This window comes from Anas acuta, chromosome 8, assembly GCF_963932015.1.
Source record: "Anas acuta chromosome 8, bAnaAcu1.1, whole genome shotgun sequence".
NCBI lineage: Eukaryota > Metazoa > Chordata > Aves > Anseriformes > Anatidae > Anas > Anas acuta.
This window is the reverse complement of record NC_088986.1, coordinates 26,467,286-26,487,561: the sequence shown is the minus strand read 5'-3', so window position 1 is coordinate 26,487,561 and position 20,276 is coordinate 26,467,286. Positions and strand designations below refer to the sequence as shown.

Below are 20,276 nucleotides of genomic sequence, written 5' to 3'. Positions count from 1 at the left end.
ATAGAAGGTTTTTTTGCAGAAAGCTTTGATTACACTGAAAATTAGTTTAACCAGTGCAACTGTACATTCACTACATATTATTCAACAGAAGCCTGAAAACCAAAGCTACTACAAAACTTGAAATCCTAATTCTGAAAGAAGATGCAGAGACTCTACCAGAAAAAGATGAGATTACCACAACCACCGGCAGATCAAGATCCACAGAGGACTACCTGGAGCTAAAAATCATACATACTCCTTCCTCTCTTATCTTCTACAGGAAGCTAGCAGCAGAAGAAAGTGAAGGAAAACAAAAGCAATCTCATAATCTGTTAACACTGTTTTTATCTACCAAGAAATAGATAACAGGTATATCTTACCAGTTGTATTATTTATGTATATGATACTTTTTTGTATAAATATACACTATATACTAGATATACTATTGATTGTGAAAGGCTTACAGCAGATTTGCAACAAGATAAGGCATTACGGTCAATCTATTTTTACAACTGATAAATTTAGCAATTTATCACAGTAGAGATTAGAAAAGAAATCAGAAGGCTACTTATTAACTTTGTTTTAGCTTTCAGATACCTAAGTTTGTTGCTTCTCAGCCAGAAATTAAAACTAAAGAAAAATTTTCTCTAACCACTAGAACAACCTATTCTTCCCACGGTTATTTGGCCTTCCCTCTAAATCTGCAGATGAGACATTCTTCATTTAAATTTATCTTGGGTTCAAAACCTCAACACATTTTAGAAACTAATGCAATGGCAGCCGCCCCTTTACTTTAGCAAAAATAGGTGGAAATTTGATAAATACTGTGAGATACAAAAAAATGGCTGAGATTTCCTAATAAATTAGCCATCAGTTGAATAGATCAGTGTTTCTCAAAGAAAACCTGGAATAAAATAACCTAAGTTGAAAACACACTACCATCTACCTGCATGAAAAATTAAAAAGTTCAGTGATTCAATATCCTTAAGTACTTTAAAATAGAGCTTACTGAATATTCCAGATGCTAGACTTACTTTCTAAAGGCAGATTCCACTTGTCATTGCATTCACTGAAACCTTATGGTACAAATGATATGTTGACTCATTTTCCCAAGAACTTACTCCTTTTTTTTTTTTTATTTTATTATTATTTTTTTTAAATTGTAGTCTACAAAAAACTCTTACTGGCAGATAAGACATCCAGGGGTCAACCTGAGGTTTTGCCCACACTAAGTCTTTTAGATAACACATAAAATAATACAGATAATACAATCCCCTAATACAAACCCCTAGAAGGGAATGCTTCACATAACAATGTAATCTATGCTGCTGAATCTCACACTGAGTCAAACAACCTAACATGCACCTGGGATAACACTATCTAAAAATCAGTGTCCAGAAGGCCTTAATTACAAATTTTTCTATGATACGGCAACTGTAGCATGATTTTGCTGTTTTGGAAATACATTCATACATTGGCCAACAGAATAGGGCTGTGATTGTTTTAGATATTCACAATTCAGAAGAAAAACTCCACAAATATATGCACCATCTTTAGGCATTTTTTTCCTCTATTGGGTTTATTTATGGGATAGAGTTATAGCCTATAAATATCTTTCAACAGTTGAAAGAACAATGACATTATAAACTAAAAATTAAATCTTAATATTTTTAACAAAATGGAAACGGTAATAAGTGAAAATCAACAGTGATTTATTATTAACAAATACAGATAATTTTGTGTCATTGCTTTGATAATGTTTTATTTCATATGCCACTCTTTGCCACAATAAGACTCCCATATGCTTTGGATTTTAAAAATTATTCTAATCTTTCAAAAATGACCTAAGCAATACATAAAACTTCCTACTATTATCTTCAAGGAAAAAAATAATCACTAGAAGACAGAGGATCTAACTTGCTTCACATCCCCAGTTTGTTTTATTTTAACTTGAGAAATGAACCTGTCAAGCATTTAGTATTCTCAAAACTTCTATGCCATTACTGAACACAGTAACACATGCATCAGGGTCTCACTACAATTGTAAAGAATGCTGTTTTCTTTTGCTGAGTCACATACTTACTAATCAGCCTTCATCATTCCTTATGTTTAAAAAGAAACCACAAGTGCAAGAACATTCACTGCATCTATGCTTTTTGAAGCCGGACTTCTAGTCTAGCCAGGTAACCCTCAACTCCTTCAGAGAAGCACTAAAAGGGAGCTAGCTGCTCACAGGAAAACAAGACCAAGAAGGGAACTAGGATTACAATCTTTAAGCAGATAGGAAACCTGTTCTGCTTTCAAGTGCAGGGATAATACCAATGGGTGATCTAACTGACTACCAATTCCCCAGTAATAATTATATCACAATAGGGTAAATAATCTCCTTCTGAAACAAGCAATTCTATGTATTTTGGAACCATATGCAAGCCTTCTCCATTTCAATGGATATAACGCTATTTAATTAACTGAGCTCCACAAAACCAAACTAAACCAAACAAAAAACTTGTTAGGAAAGGGTATCAAACAATTTTATCATTTATATAATAAAACTTGTAATCAACCAGTATCAGGGATCACAGCAATGCTTCCCATGATGCCACATACAGATTTATCTCTTCTGAGATGCATCTAACTCACAAGGGTGAACACTAAAAAAAACATGAATAAAAATATGCTTTTCTTTTTCATCTTAGTTCCAACTGCAGTTTGAATTCATTAACTTAATAAAATTCCTTAAGACCAATATAACTGATGTTTCCCTGATACTGAAGATTTATTTGTCAAAAAGAGTAACAGGAACAGGAAGTGCAAATCTACCATTGTTACATTTAAAATAACCATTTCATGGAAATCATTAAACTAATAACAAAACTACTGAAAAGGAGATGAACCTCAATGATCCTTGTGGGCCCCTTCCAACCCACCATATTCTATGAAAACTAAAAGCTTTCTTTAACAAACAGTTAAAAGTTCAATATCTGCAAATGTATGTCTGCCTATACATACCATACGCAAGTAGTTTTTGTTTACAAATACATTTATTCTTGTTTAAAGCATTTTAACTCTTACACCTACCTTTTGACCTCCTGCAGATTCTGCACTGTGATGCTCTTTTAGTTTTTGCTCCTGTTCCATTATGTCTTTCAAATGTTCATTTACCTGGAGACAAAACAGCTTGTTCAGTGGTCTAACAAACTGTAGAAATTGCAAGTTTTCTAAAGGTCTGTAAATCACCACCAAGTTAAATAAAAAGATTGAACACTTATTTCTGACTCTATAACCCTGAAGCATAACCAGCAAACGTCAATGTTTCAACTGCATTTTAGGTCACTTGCTGTTAGCTTTACATTGTTCAAACTACCCTGTCCCTTATTATGCTTCATCACATTTGATTAAGAGTGTGTTGCTGCCATTTGATTAGATTACGTGGTGAAGGTAGATCACTTCAAGCAAAATGCATTCAAATATAAACAGAACACACCTTGCATGATAAATTACACAATACAAAGTCAACTCTTAACAGGGCCAACAAGAGACCCTCAACCAACCATCACAGAATATCAACACGATAGTCAACGTGTCAATGTCATAGGTAGTATTACTGTTTTTTATTTGAGCTTGTCATTCATCTTGTTCACATAACGCATTTAACTGATTTCTGCAAACTTTGCTTGTTACTATCCACATGCAGCAGATGAAGACACAATCTGCATCAGATGCAGTTTTGATAGACCTATGTACCTACATCTCCCAATCCACCTCTAATTGAATTACACGGGCTACAAAGAAAATCACAGCTTGCTTTTCCTGTATACATACCTTGTTTATCCAAAACATGACAGCATCCTCAATGTCATAAGGTAGATCTGTAGCTTGGAAGAAGGATGAATACTGCTGAGTGCATGCAATTACTTTCTCAACGCTGACCATCTCTACAGTGTACGCCATCATAAGAGTATCGATCATAGCCAAGTGAGCACTCTACAAAGAGAAGCAGGAATGCCTAATCACTTTCTTACTTATTGTTTGCAAACATACCCAGACATGCACAAAGACCGTAACTGTAAGAGCTTTAAAGTTTGTCTGTTTTTCACTTTTTGAATCAAAGACAAATGATAGAAATATGCATAGTGGATTTGAGAAAGCAACACAAAGCACAGGAACATTTACTGAAAAGATATTGCAAATTAAAATAACTTGTAGTAAAATCAATAAAAATTAATGAACTTGAAAGAATAAGTAATTTTTATGATTCAAACATTAAATCACTTTGATGTTTTATCAGAGCCAAAGAGATCTTCTGAAGTTTTCACCCTAGTGAAAACAACCCCCCTGCCTGATCGATGTTATTTGTACTGGAAACAAAAGCTGAGAGTGGCTGGCAAACAACCATCATTGTCATGTGAACACTGCATAAGTGGAGGCTTACCTATTTTTAAACTCATAATCCAGGAAGATGATACAATTATAAAAACCTTAATTAAAAAAAAATGACAGAAAACATTTATTTTTCTTCTAGCAAAACTAATTATCTTATACAAAATTCTTCACTCAGAGGGTGGTGAGGCCCTGGCACAGGCTGCTCAGAGGAGCTGTGGATGCCCCATCCCTGGAGGTGCTCAAGGCCAGCTGGGATGGGGCTGTGAGCAGCCTGGGCTGGTGGGAGGTGTCCCTGCCCATGGCAGGGGGGCTGGAACTGGGTGGGCTCTAAGGTCCCTTCCAATCCAAACCATTCTATGATTCTATGTATATATAGTTATATATGCACAACTTGATTTATGATAGGCATTATAAATAAAATAGATCTTCTGTTAACAGATGTGTTTCTCCTGATATTGTTATGTATTGAAAGACAAGGGCTATTTCACATTTTCTAATAATAATAATAATAATAAAAAAAAACAAACACAAACAACCAGGATTTTCCTTAGATTCTTATGACTACAAAAGCGATGTCAGTTTGTAGAGGCACTGTCTTCTGAAACACATGTGTTTCTGTTTCATGAGTAGCGAACAGCAGCAGCTTTCTAAGCATTAAGGAACATTTCTGCTGAACCAGAATGATTTCCAAAGACGCTATTTTTGAAAACACTGCCTTTAAACACATCTCACATTGCAAACAAAGACCCCAAACACTCGTTAACACCATCACTTCAGTTCAATTCTATAGGAAAATATTCCTATAAATATTTCAGAAGGTAGCTTTTACAGCCATGGCAACAGCAATGAACGACACGAGTCAGGCAGCCATACGCTATAATCACCACAGCTGAGGCTGTACACACACACTGCTTGGTGCAGGATTCTGAGTGGGGAAAAAGACCAACAGATTCAGGTTTCATGCTGCCCTTAGTGTTTGTATTACTAGAGAAAGTGAGGATGCTGGCCTTGGGAGCAGCACACACCATTTTTTACACAGTTAAGCTGCTTTGTTTGACAAAAAAAGGCAGGCTATACTTACTGTATACATTAACTAGAGATGTTCACAAAACTGTTCCTGACCGGCAACCTTCCTGGCAACAGCTTAGGCTCTGCACACCCTGATGTGCCCCGTGAGCCCTTCTGCCTGCTGCAGACTCTATCCATGCTGCAAGCACAGGCAGCATGGCCGGGCCGGTAACCAGCATCACCCGGCGCTTCTTCGTCCCCTCACAAGATGTCAGTGCCCATCTCTTGCACCCAGAAGGCTCATTCCAGCCCACACATCCTTTCTCTTCAGCCACCTGCCACCCGCCCCCAGTAACTCAGGTGCCTGCCTGAAAAGATGCAGGGAGCAGACTCCTCAAGGACAAGGTTGGGCAGGCCTCACCTTACCGAGCAAGAAGTCAGTTCACAGAAATGGCTGTTCCTCTGGTTCCATGGTGGGTTTAGGAGCTGAAAAAGACCTGCCTCAGCCTCCTGTGTGCAGACACATTGACTTAAGGCATTACAGCTCCTCGGTTGAAGACCGAGCTCTCACCTCAGAGCAGAACACAGGTGACTGCAAAACTACACCCCAGTGTGCGACACAGCTGCTCCTCACAGTGTGTTCACACACAGGCTCTCTGACACACTCCAAAGCTGGGGGAAGGCCAAGGCCTGCACCTAAATACACCCTGAGGCACAGGGAGGGAAGTACGTTGCCTTCTCTGTGGTGTTTTATCATGACATGGAAAAAAGTCATTGAGCAGCTTGGTTCAGAGACTGCAGAATTAGGTTATGAAGCAACAGCTGAAGAATCGCATTAAACGGCATGGTGCTGCAGTGAAGTCTGCCCTCATTATAGAGGAAAAATACCTATATGTGTGCAAACAAACTGGTAAACAGATTATTCACATCTTAGAGTCAGTATCCATGGTATCCATAAATACAGAAATGGGCTGAAAACATGATTTAAAGGAAGTAAACTCATTACACTGTGCTACAAATGAAATTTACAAAATTGAAACTTAAGTTTCTGTCAGTTGCAAAAATGTTTTTTATTTCTGGATATATACTTTTATGGAAAAGTACTTTCTATTCTTACTTTTGTATTCCATACCAACATTTGTGGCTTGATTTCAGATAAGTTTTCCGATTTAAGCTGTGACTTTAAAAATAAACCCTTGCCTACATGTAAAACTCTTCACTCTACCAAAGCATTCACACAAATTCCACTCAGTTCTGACACCCACACCTTAAAATGCAGTCCATTTCTTCGGCTCAAACATCGACACATTCATGTATTTAATACACACCTACAACATTGCCCAGTCTATGTTTGATACACATGTTGTTGAGTGACTGTTTGGAGAGAAAAACAATAGAGCAATGTTCAAAAACCACTGCTACCACTCTGAAACTTTATTCACTACTTGCTTGCTGCCTACCAATATGCTCAATACGTTATAAATGAATTGAGAAAATTAGATTAATGACAACAAGCTAGCTGAGTCACCTATTTTCAATGTTTCTAGCAAATTATTAATGAACCACAAACTACTTCAGCAAACAGAGAGAGGAACGAGAAGGATGACCTTAGACAGTCTGTACTATCAAAACAAGGTTTAATCAACTTTCACACACACCAATGGGATCCACATCACAACCCTGTTTTCCTCATAGTTCAGGTAGGACACTCAAAAGGTCATTTTTATAGAACATTAAAAATAAGAACTTTAGTCAATTTGCATCTATGATCCTGAGAAACAACCCACAAATTTACGGATTTTTGCCAGCTGAAAAAAAAACAAATTTTATTTAACAGACTGTTACTGTAGTAATTAAAATATTAAAAGTTATCAAATATGATTTTTCTCCCCAGAAAACTGCAAGCAAACAAATAACAAGTAAGATAACTAAAATTTTTTATTTTCATTTTAAATTAATTTCACACACAGTTCCACTATTTTTTCCCCACTTATCCTGGAGAAAGTCAGACAAGCTGCATTCTTTTACATATTTTCATTCATTGTGCTAAACAAGAAAGCCTAAATTAAAAACTGTGCTAAAAAATGTAATATCCTACTGTTCCAAACACAGGGTTTATCAGCATAACTGCTGAAGTTCTGAAAAAAATTAATTTATTGTAGCAGTCAAGTTCCCTTTCTTGTGCATCTCACTGTGCAGTGTATTTTAGGTAGAGCTAATAAAGCAAAAGGGAGAAGCCACTTTCACTAGTAAGGTCCGCAATGTGACTGAACCTTGATATAAATAAGCGATCTTTCATACCCGAAGAGAAACACCAATACCGTTCTCAGCTGGGCAGAAACTGGGATCATTGCTCAGCACTGTCTTCTTTCTCCTCAGAAGCTGTAATACAACATCTGAAGGAAGTCCCAGGAGCTGCTGCTGCCTGGTACCTGGATGATACTCTAACTGCTGCCATTTCCTCCAACACGTCAGCATTCTGACACGCAGAATAAAAAACTAGGCAGGATATCACGCTGTCATATCCCTCCCACATCCAGAACTGCGTATTTCAATATATACACATGATTCAAGCATATTTCAATAAATACACATGATTTTGGAAAAAAACACACCTTGTTGAGGGATAAATAAATTTTTTTTATTTTATATTAACATTTATAGACTGATTTACAAAAGCATTAACCTTTTTTCTTTTTTTCTTCTAGATATTTCTATAATACATGAGCAGTGAACAACATAGGAAGTAATGCACTTATCACAGCAAAACTCAGTTATGCTGAGATTTGGTCTAAGCCAAATTAAAAAAAAAAAAAAGATCTTTCCATTCCTTGATCATATCACTACAATGGTGCAAAGTACAAAGATTTTGTATGGCACAGTGTGAATTATTAAAAAAAATACAAAATGCTATATTATTAGAGATACTTTATTTTTAAGACAAACGTGGTTTTGTCTTTCTCAGCTACACCCTGCACAGAATGTTAAGAGTTTTAACTCAATAATCTCATATAATTACTGGTTCCTTTCTGATTCTTTAATGTAGGTTCCACAGCTTTATTTTCTGCTACTGAATAGTTCAGTAAGAGGCTTACTGAACTGTAGAATTATTATTCTGAAGCATCGCTGCTAATGCTTCCTCTGTCTGCCTCATCTTCAGTTACAGAGCTTGCTCCATCTCCCTTGAAGAACTGCCAACAACTTCACAGAGAAACGTGCTGTGATAAAGGTGTACATGATATCGTACACACACAGATACTTATGGATAGATACTGCATATTGTAGACACCTCTGCTATTATTACATACTACTAAGAACAGTTACCATATTCCATTAAAGGATCCAAGTCAGGAAGTCTCTTTTGTCCTGGCCCTTTAGGAAAATCATAGATAAAACCATCTCCCAGTTTGGTATTTGAGGCAAGGGACAGGAAAAAAAATAAAGAAAAAAAGAAGGAAAGTAGATGATATAATTGTTATCTTCATGTGTAAAACACACACACAAACACACACACACAAACAAAAACACCAACTCTTTCCTTATTTTTTTTTTTTTATTGAAGAAAAAAATGTCCCCTGATCTCACTATGCTTTGATAGACAATCTTTGACAGGACATGGCTTCTGTACACAGAAATACATATTTATGTTCTTATGGAAGGAAGCTCGTTGTGGTTCAAGAATTTTTTGACAAGAATTTTGTGAAGGAATTTGGTCACATTTAGGAAAAAAGTCTTTACACTGTAGTTCTCACTTGCACAATAAAAATGCATTTCTAGTTAAACTCTCTAAAGATTTTGCCCAAGCTGGACTGGGCACCTGAACAGAAAACAAAAAAGATCAGATCACTACAATTAACTGAGAGAATGGTTTATCACCTTTTGCATCAATAGCTATACTTGTTGCCAACTGTGCTCACCTGTTGAAAAAAGGTTTTGGATCCATGTATTTCTCAAAATACAGGAAAAAAAAAAAAAAACACAAAAAAAACAACCAAGTTTGGGTCACAAAGTTCACATGTAGCATTCACACCACTGCAGACAGCTACTCCAGTGAACAAAAACATACAGAGTAAACTCCATGGGCTTGATGAAATTCAGCCTGAAGATACTACATGCAAGCACTAAAACTACAAATATGTTAAATGTTTAGTGCATTCTTAAAAATAGCTGATCTGTTAATGCTAACTCTAAGTAACATTTCCTAAAATAAAATGGCAATTCTCACAAATGTTCTGCCAATATATGCCAGTTCTTGAATTAATGTTGAATTTCCTGTCATGATTACTACTGCAGGTTATTTGCTAGTTAATACAGAACAAGGATAACTGGAAAGAAACAAAATAAGAAAGAATACAATAGCCAAGAGATCATTCTCATAGAAAACATCACTGAAATTACAACTGTCCAAGTCTTAAGAGAATCTACGAGAATAATGAGAGGACTATCTATATTCCAGTTCTCGTTTAGGAGTGGAAAAGGGTTGAACTGCAGCTCATGGAAAGCACAGGCAAGGCTTGATACTGCAGGAGGTGAGGAAGGAAATTATGAGTGGAGACAATGGGCAATAAACCTACTACAAACTTCAAGGTTATTGTATCATGTATGTATTTATTATGTGCTAAAATTGAAACAATTCAGATACTTTAAAGGGGATACTTTTAAAAGACTGATGAACAAAATGAACAGTCAGAAGTATTCGGTCCTGCCATTTGTCACAATTTTTGGACTTACTTCTTCACTTGCCTCACACAATACTAATGCCTAGCACAACTCTAAAATAAGCCCAGTTGTCTCGTTATTCTTGCCCTGCAATGCAATGATCATGTTGAATTACCTCACGGCATTTTCATGAGGAACAAGCACTTAGCTCCAGCAAGATGCTTGTTCAGCAAGAACGGGCATTACTGAGTCATGCCAAACACATCGTAACAGGTTCTGCAAGGTCGGGGGAATGCTTTTATTTTCAGTGTTTATTATAACCTGCCGTATTTGGTTAACTTTTTACATTTGGTAATCAGTTACATAAATGTATAAAAACATCGTGGTTTGATTCACTATATATATTTGACATGGGAAATAATTCATATCTAGAAATAGATTTGTTAAGTATATAACCTTGGTAAGTTAGGCATTTTGGTAACAGTTCTCCTGCCTAAGGTTTCTTCATAATGCTTGTTAGGAAATTTAGTAACTTAATCTATTAACTCAATCCTAGTTAAATGCTTAACGGATTCCCAAATTCTTTTAGAATCACATCACTAAGTGGGACTTTGCCCCTGAACCCTTCCAGGTCTCCTCAGAGTGAAAAAAAAAAAAAAAACACATGAAATTCTTGCACAACGAGCACTGGAATCAAGAACTACCAAATGAAGGTCATTCTATTATTTCTATCATTTTAGAGTTTCACACTACTTAAAAAAATAATAATAATAATATTTATATATCCCCACACAGACACTCCGCCAAGAATTACTCCAGAAACTGGCACATCAGTGTCTTCATATCAAGTCCTCATTTTCCCAAATAAAATATTTGCAGTTACATAGGCTAAACTAAAATGAGAAATTAATACAGGATAACTGATAGCAAGATGAGTTATACATATTTAGAGGAATAAACAGCACTGGCCTCAGATTTCCTGCAGTATTTTGCTTTCGCTGATAATTAAGGGTTTTGCTAGATCGCACAGTCAAACCCTGTCCAGATAAACTAGAAACAAAAATAACATACAACAATTTTTGTTTTGTGCTTGCACAAACATGCATTGTTTGCTTGTTCTTATGCTCTAGACATTTACACCAAGAAGAAACAGTAATTATATAAAATACCATCTGAACTTTTTTGTGTCACAACAACCTCCACCAAACTTTGCAGAATACAGGAGTTGGGAAAGAGAGAGACAGGCTTGGGTTGCAAACCACGCATATCCATATCCAAATGGGAAGTAGTTCCCTCTTCCTGACTCACTCATACCTGCATGGCAATGCCACTGCAAGCAGTGGTGTAACTCCTCCGGCAGCTCAGCTAAGCACGTCCGGAGGCTGTTGTCTCAGGCAGCAGTACCCTAGCCTGTTCATCGCAGAAATACTGGAGAACCACCACTTCTGGGTGGAGACACAGCAGCAGAGACAAGACAAGCCACGCTGCTACAGAATTTGGGGGGTGTGCTATAAGTATAAGAAAGGGAGAGAAAGAAAAGAGGCTGAGATCCCAGAATAAGAGGATATGTAGGTCTGGGGTACTAATTTAAGGCAGTGACAGCAGAGGCTGTCTTCTCCAGTGCACAACACCTTGTGCTTCAATCAAGTTCCACTGACAAAGCCACCCACGGCCCCCTGGAGTTTGAGACATTTTGAAACCTTGCAACCCAGACTTCTAGTTAATTTACTTCCCATTAAACTATCAATAGCCATTTCTGAATGACAAATGAGAGTTGTTCCTCAGGTAAGCGATGCAGCATGCTTTCTGACTGACGACACTTCTGTTTTGCCTTTTCCTTACCATGAAACTGGTTCTTTACTGTCACGCAACTTAACATATCTCTTTCTACTGCCCTATGGCCTTGGGTTCTGACAAAGTGAGGTCTAATAATGAGCTCCTCTGCACAGAGTACTAATTAGCGTCATTTTTCTCTTTGCTCTCATTACTGTGATGAATAATACGATACACTGGTTTGTTGACTTACTACGTTTGACACGCAGCAGAGATTGGAAGGTTGATTACTCATTGCAATTTAGGATGATTCTCAGTTTTACACAGAATGTAAGTAGTAGATCATTTTCTACAATTTGCTGGAGCAAACCTCAAATAGTATTTGAAAGAACACCAAGTCAAAGAAAACCTGATGTTGGAAGTGACCTCTGGATTTCATTTAGAGCAATATCTTCAAGGCAGGTCCAGCAAGCTCCTGTTTCTCAGTGGCTTCTCCAGTCACGTTCTTAATATCAACAAGGATGGAGAACCTACAGTCTGTTTGGGTAACCACCTACCTAATGTCTTCCATCATGTCAAAGTTGGCTGGTTTCAATCTCAGTACAAAATCCCAGCTTCAGGGAAAGTATATGGCTAAATTAAACCCTACAGGAAGACTATGCAGCTCATTTGGTTCAGTAAGAGAATACAAGTCTGAGCTCTCCATAGCACTATTTGATACAGGTAAATACAGACCACTTCCTCTCCTACATGTATAGTAAAAGAGATCAAATTAGAAGTGGTTCTCTCATTTCTCAAACCAAAAACTGCTACAATAGGACATTCAATTGAAATCTTCAACTAAAGTCCAGTGTTGGTGCTAAAATAAACAAACAAAACCCTGCAAAGTCATCCACAGCACAAGCAAACACAAGTTACCATGCCGTTGTTGTCTTTTACAATATAAATCAAGTATTCCTTTAATACAAGCATAAACAATACAGACTTCTGTTCAGCATAATTCAGCCTACCACATAAAATCTAAGGTTTCACCAGACAATATGAGAAGTGGGAAAACAAACAGGACGTTATCTTTCAAACGTAGAAAACGAGCTTGAATTTGTGTGTGAAGACCTATATGAAACATTCCTACATTTTCATCTGACAAGGCTCCTTATAAATTCCATTCTGCCTTTTTCCTTACACGTTTTTTTCTAAATTTTCATTTACTAATGTTATGGTGACGTGGCTTCGTCTGCACAGTGCTGGGACCAGCCTAGAAGGGTAAAATTTCAGCTACTACGTTCCACTCCCTTTCCTTAGGAGATGTGCCTCATAGTTGAAAGCTGTGTGTGACTCTTGCTTAAATACTACATCGGAAATCAAGACTTAAATAACTCAGTGAAGACATTTTAGCAAGAATTTTTGATTGTAAACAAAGTTTTTTTTTTTTTTTTTTTTTTTTTTTTTTGCAGAAGTCATTTCATTTCTTTTAGGTGGCCATTCTTCTTGGTCCAAATGTGTATTTTTACTGTTTGTTGGGCAAACGTACATCTTTAAGCACCTTAGATATACATTAATGCAGGAAAATATCAGTTAAAGAATTCAGAACATTATGCCTGGTCATTTCAGCATGCTGTCTTTAAAAAGAGGAAAACTAGCTTCAATTTTTGTATGGAAACTTATGAAACCTTCCTGCATTTGCATAGGAACATTCCTTACTAATTCTTTATTAACCATAAAAAAGGCAGAGAAATAGTCATCATACTCATTATTGTAATGGCAATTACATTAAGAATAGGAATTATTTGTCCTTTTCCTGAAGGGTTAAGAGCAACATCACATCTATGAACCATAACATAGCACAATAAGACATGAGAGGGAAATTGACCTTGTCAAACATTTTCTTTCAAAATAACAGCTAAGGTCAAAAGAAATTTCCCAGTCTCCTAGTTAAGTGAATTCTAGCAGCAGCATTAAAGAAATTAAAACAGACACAGGAAATTACACTGATCATAAGAAACCTGCTTCCCTATGGCTGTTCTTGTCGTAAAGCCTTGTAGGTGACAAGCTGCTGACTAATAGCATTACTAAATCAGACAGCTGACCAACATTTTTTCATCTAGTGATTAAAGGATTGTGACAGGCCAGCTGTAACAGTGGCTACTAAGCATGGAAATGGTCCACAGAGATGCTGTAACATCAGTGGGAAAGGTGCACAGCATTTTGGTAAATGCATTCAAAAGCCTTTCCACTTGTTTGGTTAATCCAGACTAAACACCAAGCTTCCTTGTGACTGATCTTGAACATCTTCAAACAGGCTACGATACAGGCTTCTCTTGTCAAGAACCTCTTCGCTTTGAAGTTAATCTGGAATTTAAGGCCTGTCCTGGCAAGGTGACAGAATGTCTTCCTATCAGCTTTTCACAAAAATGGGAAGTTCACTGGAATAGTAACTGAGACTTTTCCTTTTAGAAATTATTTTGGTGAAGGCATGGAAAATAATTGTAATATCATCTTCCCTAAGTACATTTTCTTTCCAAGAAGCCTTTTTAAAAATCAAAAGGTTAATTAGTTTGTGCCCCCTTCCCCCAAGAAAACACCAGAATGCTTTTTCCCCAGAGGTGAAGGCCACGACAGGAGCCCACTATGAGATGCTGTGAGCACCTCTTAGTTAATTGGTAGCCAAGATAAAAAAGAGGCCTGGTCTCATGCTACACGGGTATCTGACTGTAAGCTACACTTTTTAAGGCATGAAAATGAATTGGAAAAGTCTCTCCCCTCCACTTCCCTTTGGTAATGAAATAATTGCCAGTTCATGTGTCTATTTAAAGATTAAAACAATAAAACACACGATCATGTTCTCATTCCTCATGCCTTTTTGGTTTATAATGTTATTCCAGGAGGTGTTGCGTAATTAGTACCTCTCAAAATGGTAAAGTAAGCTGCAGCAATAACATTCACATTGGGGTAAACAACTATTTTCTTTGGCAAAATCCCGCTCCTCCTTTTCTCCCCAACCGAGGCAAGCTGAGTAAGAGGCCGGGATGATAAATGAAACTAAACCAGACAAAACAGCTGAAGACAAGAGCAGAACACAGAAAGATGACAAATCTGAACTCCTACCCTTTCATTTGCAAAATATCACTTTTCAATGAGTTAAGATGGCGATCTCTGGAATGCATGTAGGCATCTGCTGCGCCTCCAACACCAGCGGTAAATACCAGCGGCATTATTCGAAACCTCTGCTACGAGCACAAGAGATGTCAGTGCACGCTGCCCAGAAACCACACAGGCCTTGGCATAATGACAAAGTCTTTGCTTCAGTAAAATGAATGATCCTGTGCTTCAGCAAAACAAATGATCCCCAATCTCAGCTATTAAATCACACTGTTAACCACAGAATCACAGAAAGGTTTGGGTTGGAAGGGACCTTAGAGCCCACCCAGTTCCAGCCCCCCTGCCATGGGCAGGGACACCTCCCAGCAGCCCAGGCTGCTCACAGCCCCAGAGATGGGACATCCACAGCTCCTCTGGGCAGCCTGTGCCAGGGCCTCACCACCCTCTGAGTGAAGAATTTCCTCCTAACTTCTAATCTAAATCTACCTTTTTTGGTTTAAAACCATGCCCTTTGTCCTATCTGCCCATGCCTCCTTGTGCTGGGGGGAACTGTGAAGAGGGGTGGAGAAGGGAGGGTTCTGGAAAGCCAAGGATTTTTAACTATTCTTTAATAGATTCAGAAAATAACAGCCATAATTAAGCATCATGTCCCACCAGCAGTGCCACATGCTGCAATAGTGAGATCAGTGCAGAAGATACGTACAGGTGTTGTGTGTTTAAAAGGTGGTGTGAACAATAAGGACCACAGAGGAATGGCATCAGGGAAGGCCAAAAATTCCTACACTGCTACAAGGTACTGCTACAAGAATCCCACTAATGATTTTTCTTTTAATGGGACTAAATAAAGCAATGTAGAAATTGCTGTTCACTGAATTGTCCAACTCTGACTGCCTTATTGCACTTTGTGTTTAAATGTTTGTGTTTTCTTCTCCACACCTCCTTCTCACTAAAATTATAAACCGAGAGACATCTGTTCTTTCTTTACAAACATCCCGACTCTGTAATCCCCTAATCCCTAAATGGGAAAGGGTGATTATTGGAAGCTTGTCTGAACTGCTCGTGAGATACATTACTAAATGTACGAGCAAACACAAGTCAGCAGCTTGAAGTATGTGCCGTCAGAATAAAAGGCAGTAAGTGTAACTTATGTTACCTGAGAACCCAAAGGAAAACATTATCAAACCTAAAAATCAGTCTGTCAGCCTGGGCAGACCAATCCATTTCAGGAAGATAAAAATCAGCATTGCAATAGCACAAGGTGGCATGGACACCATTAGAAAAACTGGTATATAATTCTCTAAAGAAGCAATATCATAGCACATTTAATCACAGGTACCAGGCAATGCCCAGTACAGTGTCTGTACAGTCTGCCTGATAATCCCAAACAGTAAACAATTCTGCTAAAGAAAATCAATGTAGTACACACTATAGATACATGAACACTTAGCATACACAAGCACTACTCAAATGAGGAAATTCTCTGAAAGTCTCTGATGCTCTAAACAAATATTTTCATCTGGAAGCCTCAGTTACAAAGTAAATAGTAGATTTAAAATCAATCTTTCCTGCATGTGGACCTGCTGTTCTCATGAAAGTGACTTAGGGAGTGCAAGTTGGGACCCTCACCTGTTTCTGTGTTAGTTACAGTGATGCTGGTAGTACAATGAAACAAAGTCCTGAAGATACTTCACTGCCAGATTTTCAGAGAGAATCAATTTACTTGTTCTGTAGGTCCTGTACTTTGATTGAAAAGTAAGATAGAAAAAAAAAAAAAGCTTTTTGCTTCTCAGATATATAGCACATGGTAATCCAACACTTCTCAAAGAAAGGTATGTCCCTGAGCTGTGCACCACAGAGTTCATTTTCACCTTGTCTCTTCTCAAAGCTAACCTGTAACACTTCACTACTGAATTCCATGTGGGCTTAGAGCAACACTAGTAACTGGCATCAGTGCAAATATCACTTTAATGCATGGCTAGAAAAGCATTATCAAAAAAAACAACAACAACAAAAAAACACAAAACAATTATCAAAATCGTTAACTTTCTGTAATATATTCTGATTTCCTGTTTTAAACTAAAATACATTATTCTGCCCCAGAAACTACGCCAATAAGGTAAGTAACACTGTCACGCCTAACGATTTGCAGTGTATTATTTTAATCTGCAAAGTACCATCTACACAGATGCCATTGCAAGGACAGAGGAGGAGAGGTGGGAGTTATGCTGCAGAAGAAAATCATTTATCATCCTTCTGCAAAAGATATTCCTGGCAATAGGCATAATCACAACGTGCCTACACACAGATCTTGAGGTCTCTGCTTTATTGGGGTTGGCACAGAGAGATGATACCTTTTAGATGATACAACTGAAGAACTTTCAGGAAGGATCTCCAACCACTCGGCTCTGGTTATCTTTTGGTAATAAAATAGAAGGAAGTAGAAAGTTGTTAAGTTGCTTGATGACAACAGACCTTTGTGAATTGATGCACTGTGTTCTTCAGGCTCAGCAGTAACTTCACTTCCCTTTACCCTCCTATGCAGCCCTCATGGAAGACCCAGTTGTCACCCTGAGCCCTCTAATCTCTGCCATTTTTCCTCAAACCTGCATCCTGAGGGCCTTCCTGAACAATTCTCAATACGTGCTGGCTGGCCAGGAAGGAAGCTCACCAGAATCCACAGCTATTTGGATTGTGCTTCCATCTTTCCTTTGTCACATCAGTAAATTTGTCTCTCTCTTCTCTAGTCCAACAATATCTCCAATATACTTGTAAGAATTTGAACAAGAAAGAATTTGTAAGATAAATAACAAGGAGAAGACAGACAGAGGCCATTAAATAAACGGAACAACAGTCAGAAACAAAGTGTCATTTGACTAGAATTAAATTTGCAAATTCAGACCATATTTTAAATTCTTTTGAAAGAAGGGTTGGGAAAGATACTGAAGCAATACCAAGAACAAAAATATCAGCAGTGTGTCTCTTCAGGAAAACTTGAAGATAAATGTAGTCAGTGATCATACTGGAAGAATGGTGTTTTTCTCAATGAATTAAGTAGCAGATAAAATCTGGAAGACTACAGTTTGGATAAGACAACGAAAGGGACAATACAGTCAAATAATCATATTTTAAAATACTAGGAAATCAGTCTTGCATGATTTGAACTTGAATTTATTCATAAAGATGCTAGTTAAGTGTTATCTAAAAGTAATTACGAACAAAGACCTTTATAAAAGAAAAAAGTGATATAATTGGCAAGAAAAGCAGACGTTTTTTACCCCAGAGAACGTAGTAACATTTTAGATAACAATGCAGGCAGTCTTTTGTGCTGCTGTCCAAGCTCTCAGCCTTATAAAGATGGCTGGTTCACTGATGATTGAAGATACTTACTACGTTTAAGGATAAGAAATAATGGTGGACTGTGAAGCTTCTCAACCCTAACATGATCACCTGTGAGATCAAATCAGATGATGGCCTGATGAGAAGGACTTCTAGTTGAGCCATCCTGAAAGAAATTTCATATTTTTCAAGAAAACTGCAAATGCAAAAGAGACCACCAGCAATTCTGTAGGTAGTCACAGAATCACAGGATGGATGAGGTTGGAAGGGAATTCTGGAGGTCATAGTCCTCCTTAAGTATGCTCAGTGTTGAGCTGGTGAAAATTGTTAGTCACCATGATGTTGAAATTTTATAACTGAATGCTGTTCATAAAGACGAAGGGGTTGACAGGAGATATGCATATTTAAATTCAGACATGAAAGCACCTATCTTCTCCAATCTTTCTGAAAAGCAAAAACATGCTTTTTGCATAAATATTTTAACAATATGCATCATTAAGTTTATTTACCAATTCAGAGACATTAATCATGATTCCTCAATGGAGTTCAGATGCATAAAGTGATGCCTAAGATAGTTGGTTTAATAGAAGGATTAATCATGATCCTCCTAAAAGCATATAGCATCACTCTACTGTAAATTCAACATAGCATGTATTTATTCATCCCATTCATATCGGCTGCTCAGTGCTTTATTTCCCATTATCCATTTGTTGCACAAGCTGCTGCTTCCATGGTCACAAAACGCAACCCTTTCTGAACTTGCCTGTGTTGCCATCTGAAGTCATAGCACAGTTGGGAACAATATACAACACCGACACTTTAAATTGAATAATCGTTAGAATGGATGGTCCCAAAGTTTTATTTTCTTCCAATAGTTCCAGTTTCATAGAAGCAGTGACGTAAAGAAATAATGCAATATGAAAGATAGCTTATATATCTGAACTGTGTCTGGCTCTGCAGAAACGAGTACCTTTAAGTCTTTTCTGCCTTCCAAAAGGCATATTATTGATAGCCTCTGGACTACATGCCAGTCTGCCGATTTCATGCATAACCTACATCTTCATCTCAGAGACTAAAGCTAATAAATTAACAAAAAAAGTTGTATCAAAGAATTGCAAAACAATTTAAAGAGAATCTCTTTGTACATATCGTGCTAGTCTTTCAGTAACACTAAGAACACTGGGGACATTCCAAACGACTAGAAGCAATGAAACAATGGATCATTATTATTATTATTATTATTATTTTAGAGTCAGCAGACAATACAGATAATTATAAGAATTCATATTCTTCTTCTCATCCCATGTAAAACAATTTCAGAGTCACAAAGCAGCTTGGTTTATTAAAAAAAAAAAAAGATAAAAATACTAATTAAAAATATGAACCTATGCAACATAAGCCACTCTTTAAAAACTCATTTATAAATGTAGCTGAGAAGTACATGGCATCTGACTTGATACTAATCCATCCTGATTAAATAGAATTTTTAATTCGAGATACATTAAGTGGAGTTATAATCTGGTCAGCTAAGCTTAAAATGCAACTCTAAGCCCCAAATCGTCACTGAACATGTGAATTCTCTGAGAAACACCACAGGGATGAGCTATCTTGCCATTTCTTACTACTTATATTTATTAATGGCCTGGAAGAAAAACTCATCATCGATCAAGTTTGAAGAGAATGCAAGATTTGTGGGAAAGGTGATTAAAGAAGAGAACGGATCAGAGTAAAGCAATCGCTTCTCAGATTTGGAGGGTAAGGAGGGGGCTGAGAAGAGAACCAAATAAATCACAGTGAAATGGAGGGGCCCACTTCAGCTTAAAAAAAAACAAAAAACAAAAAACAAAAAAATGAAGCAAGCTACATTTATCATAAAGTTGGTATCTTTTCTAATAAAAGAAAGGTTTAAAGTTGCTTGAGGAAAAGAACCTTAAGCTTAAGGAATTGACACTACAGCCACATGTATGATAAGAGCATAATTGTGTTTAAGTCATTAAGACATCAGATCTTGTTAGAACAAGCAAGGCTGCATTATCCTT

The 20,276-nt window shown here is 37.2% G+C and overlaps 1 protein-coding gene across 4 annotated transcripts in view; it reads right to left on the bottom strand.

Moving 5' to 3' along the window:
* The window catches only part of CAMSAP2 (calmodulin regulated spectrin associated protein family member 2), a 79,567-nt gene that overhangs the window by 34,798 nt on the left and 24,493 nt on the right, over positions 1-20,276 (bottom strand). For all 4 annotated transcript variants that reach the window (XM_068691293.1, XM_068691294.1, XM_068691295.1 and 1 more), the window contains exons 3-4: positions 3,802-3,963; positions 3,058-3,141 (exon numbers count right to left, since the gene is read on the bottom strand). In XM_068691293.1, coding sequence (XP_068547394.1) covers positions 3,058-3,141; positions 3,802-3,963 — 246 coding nt within the window. The remainder of the gene's footprint in view (positions 1-3,057; positions 3,142-3,801; positions 3,964-20,276) is intronic.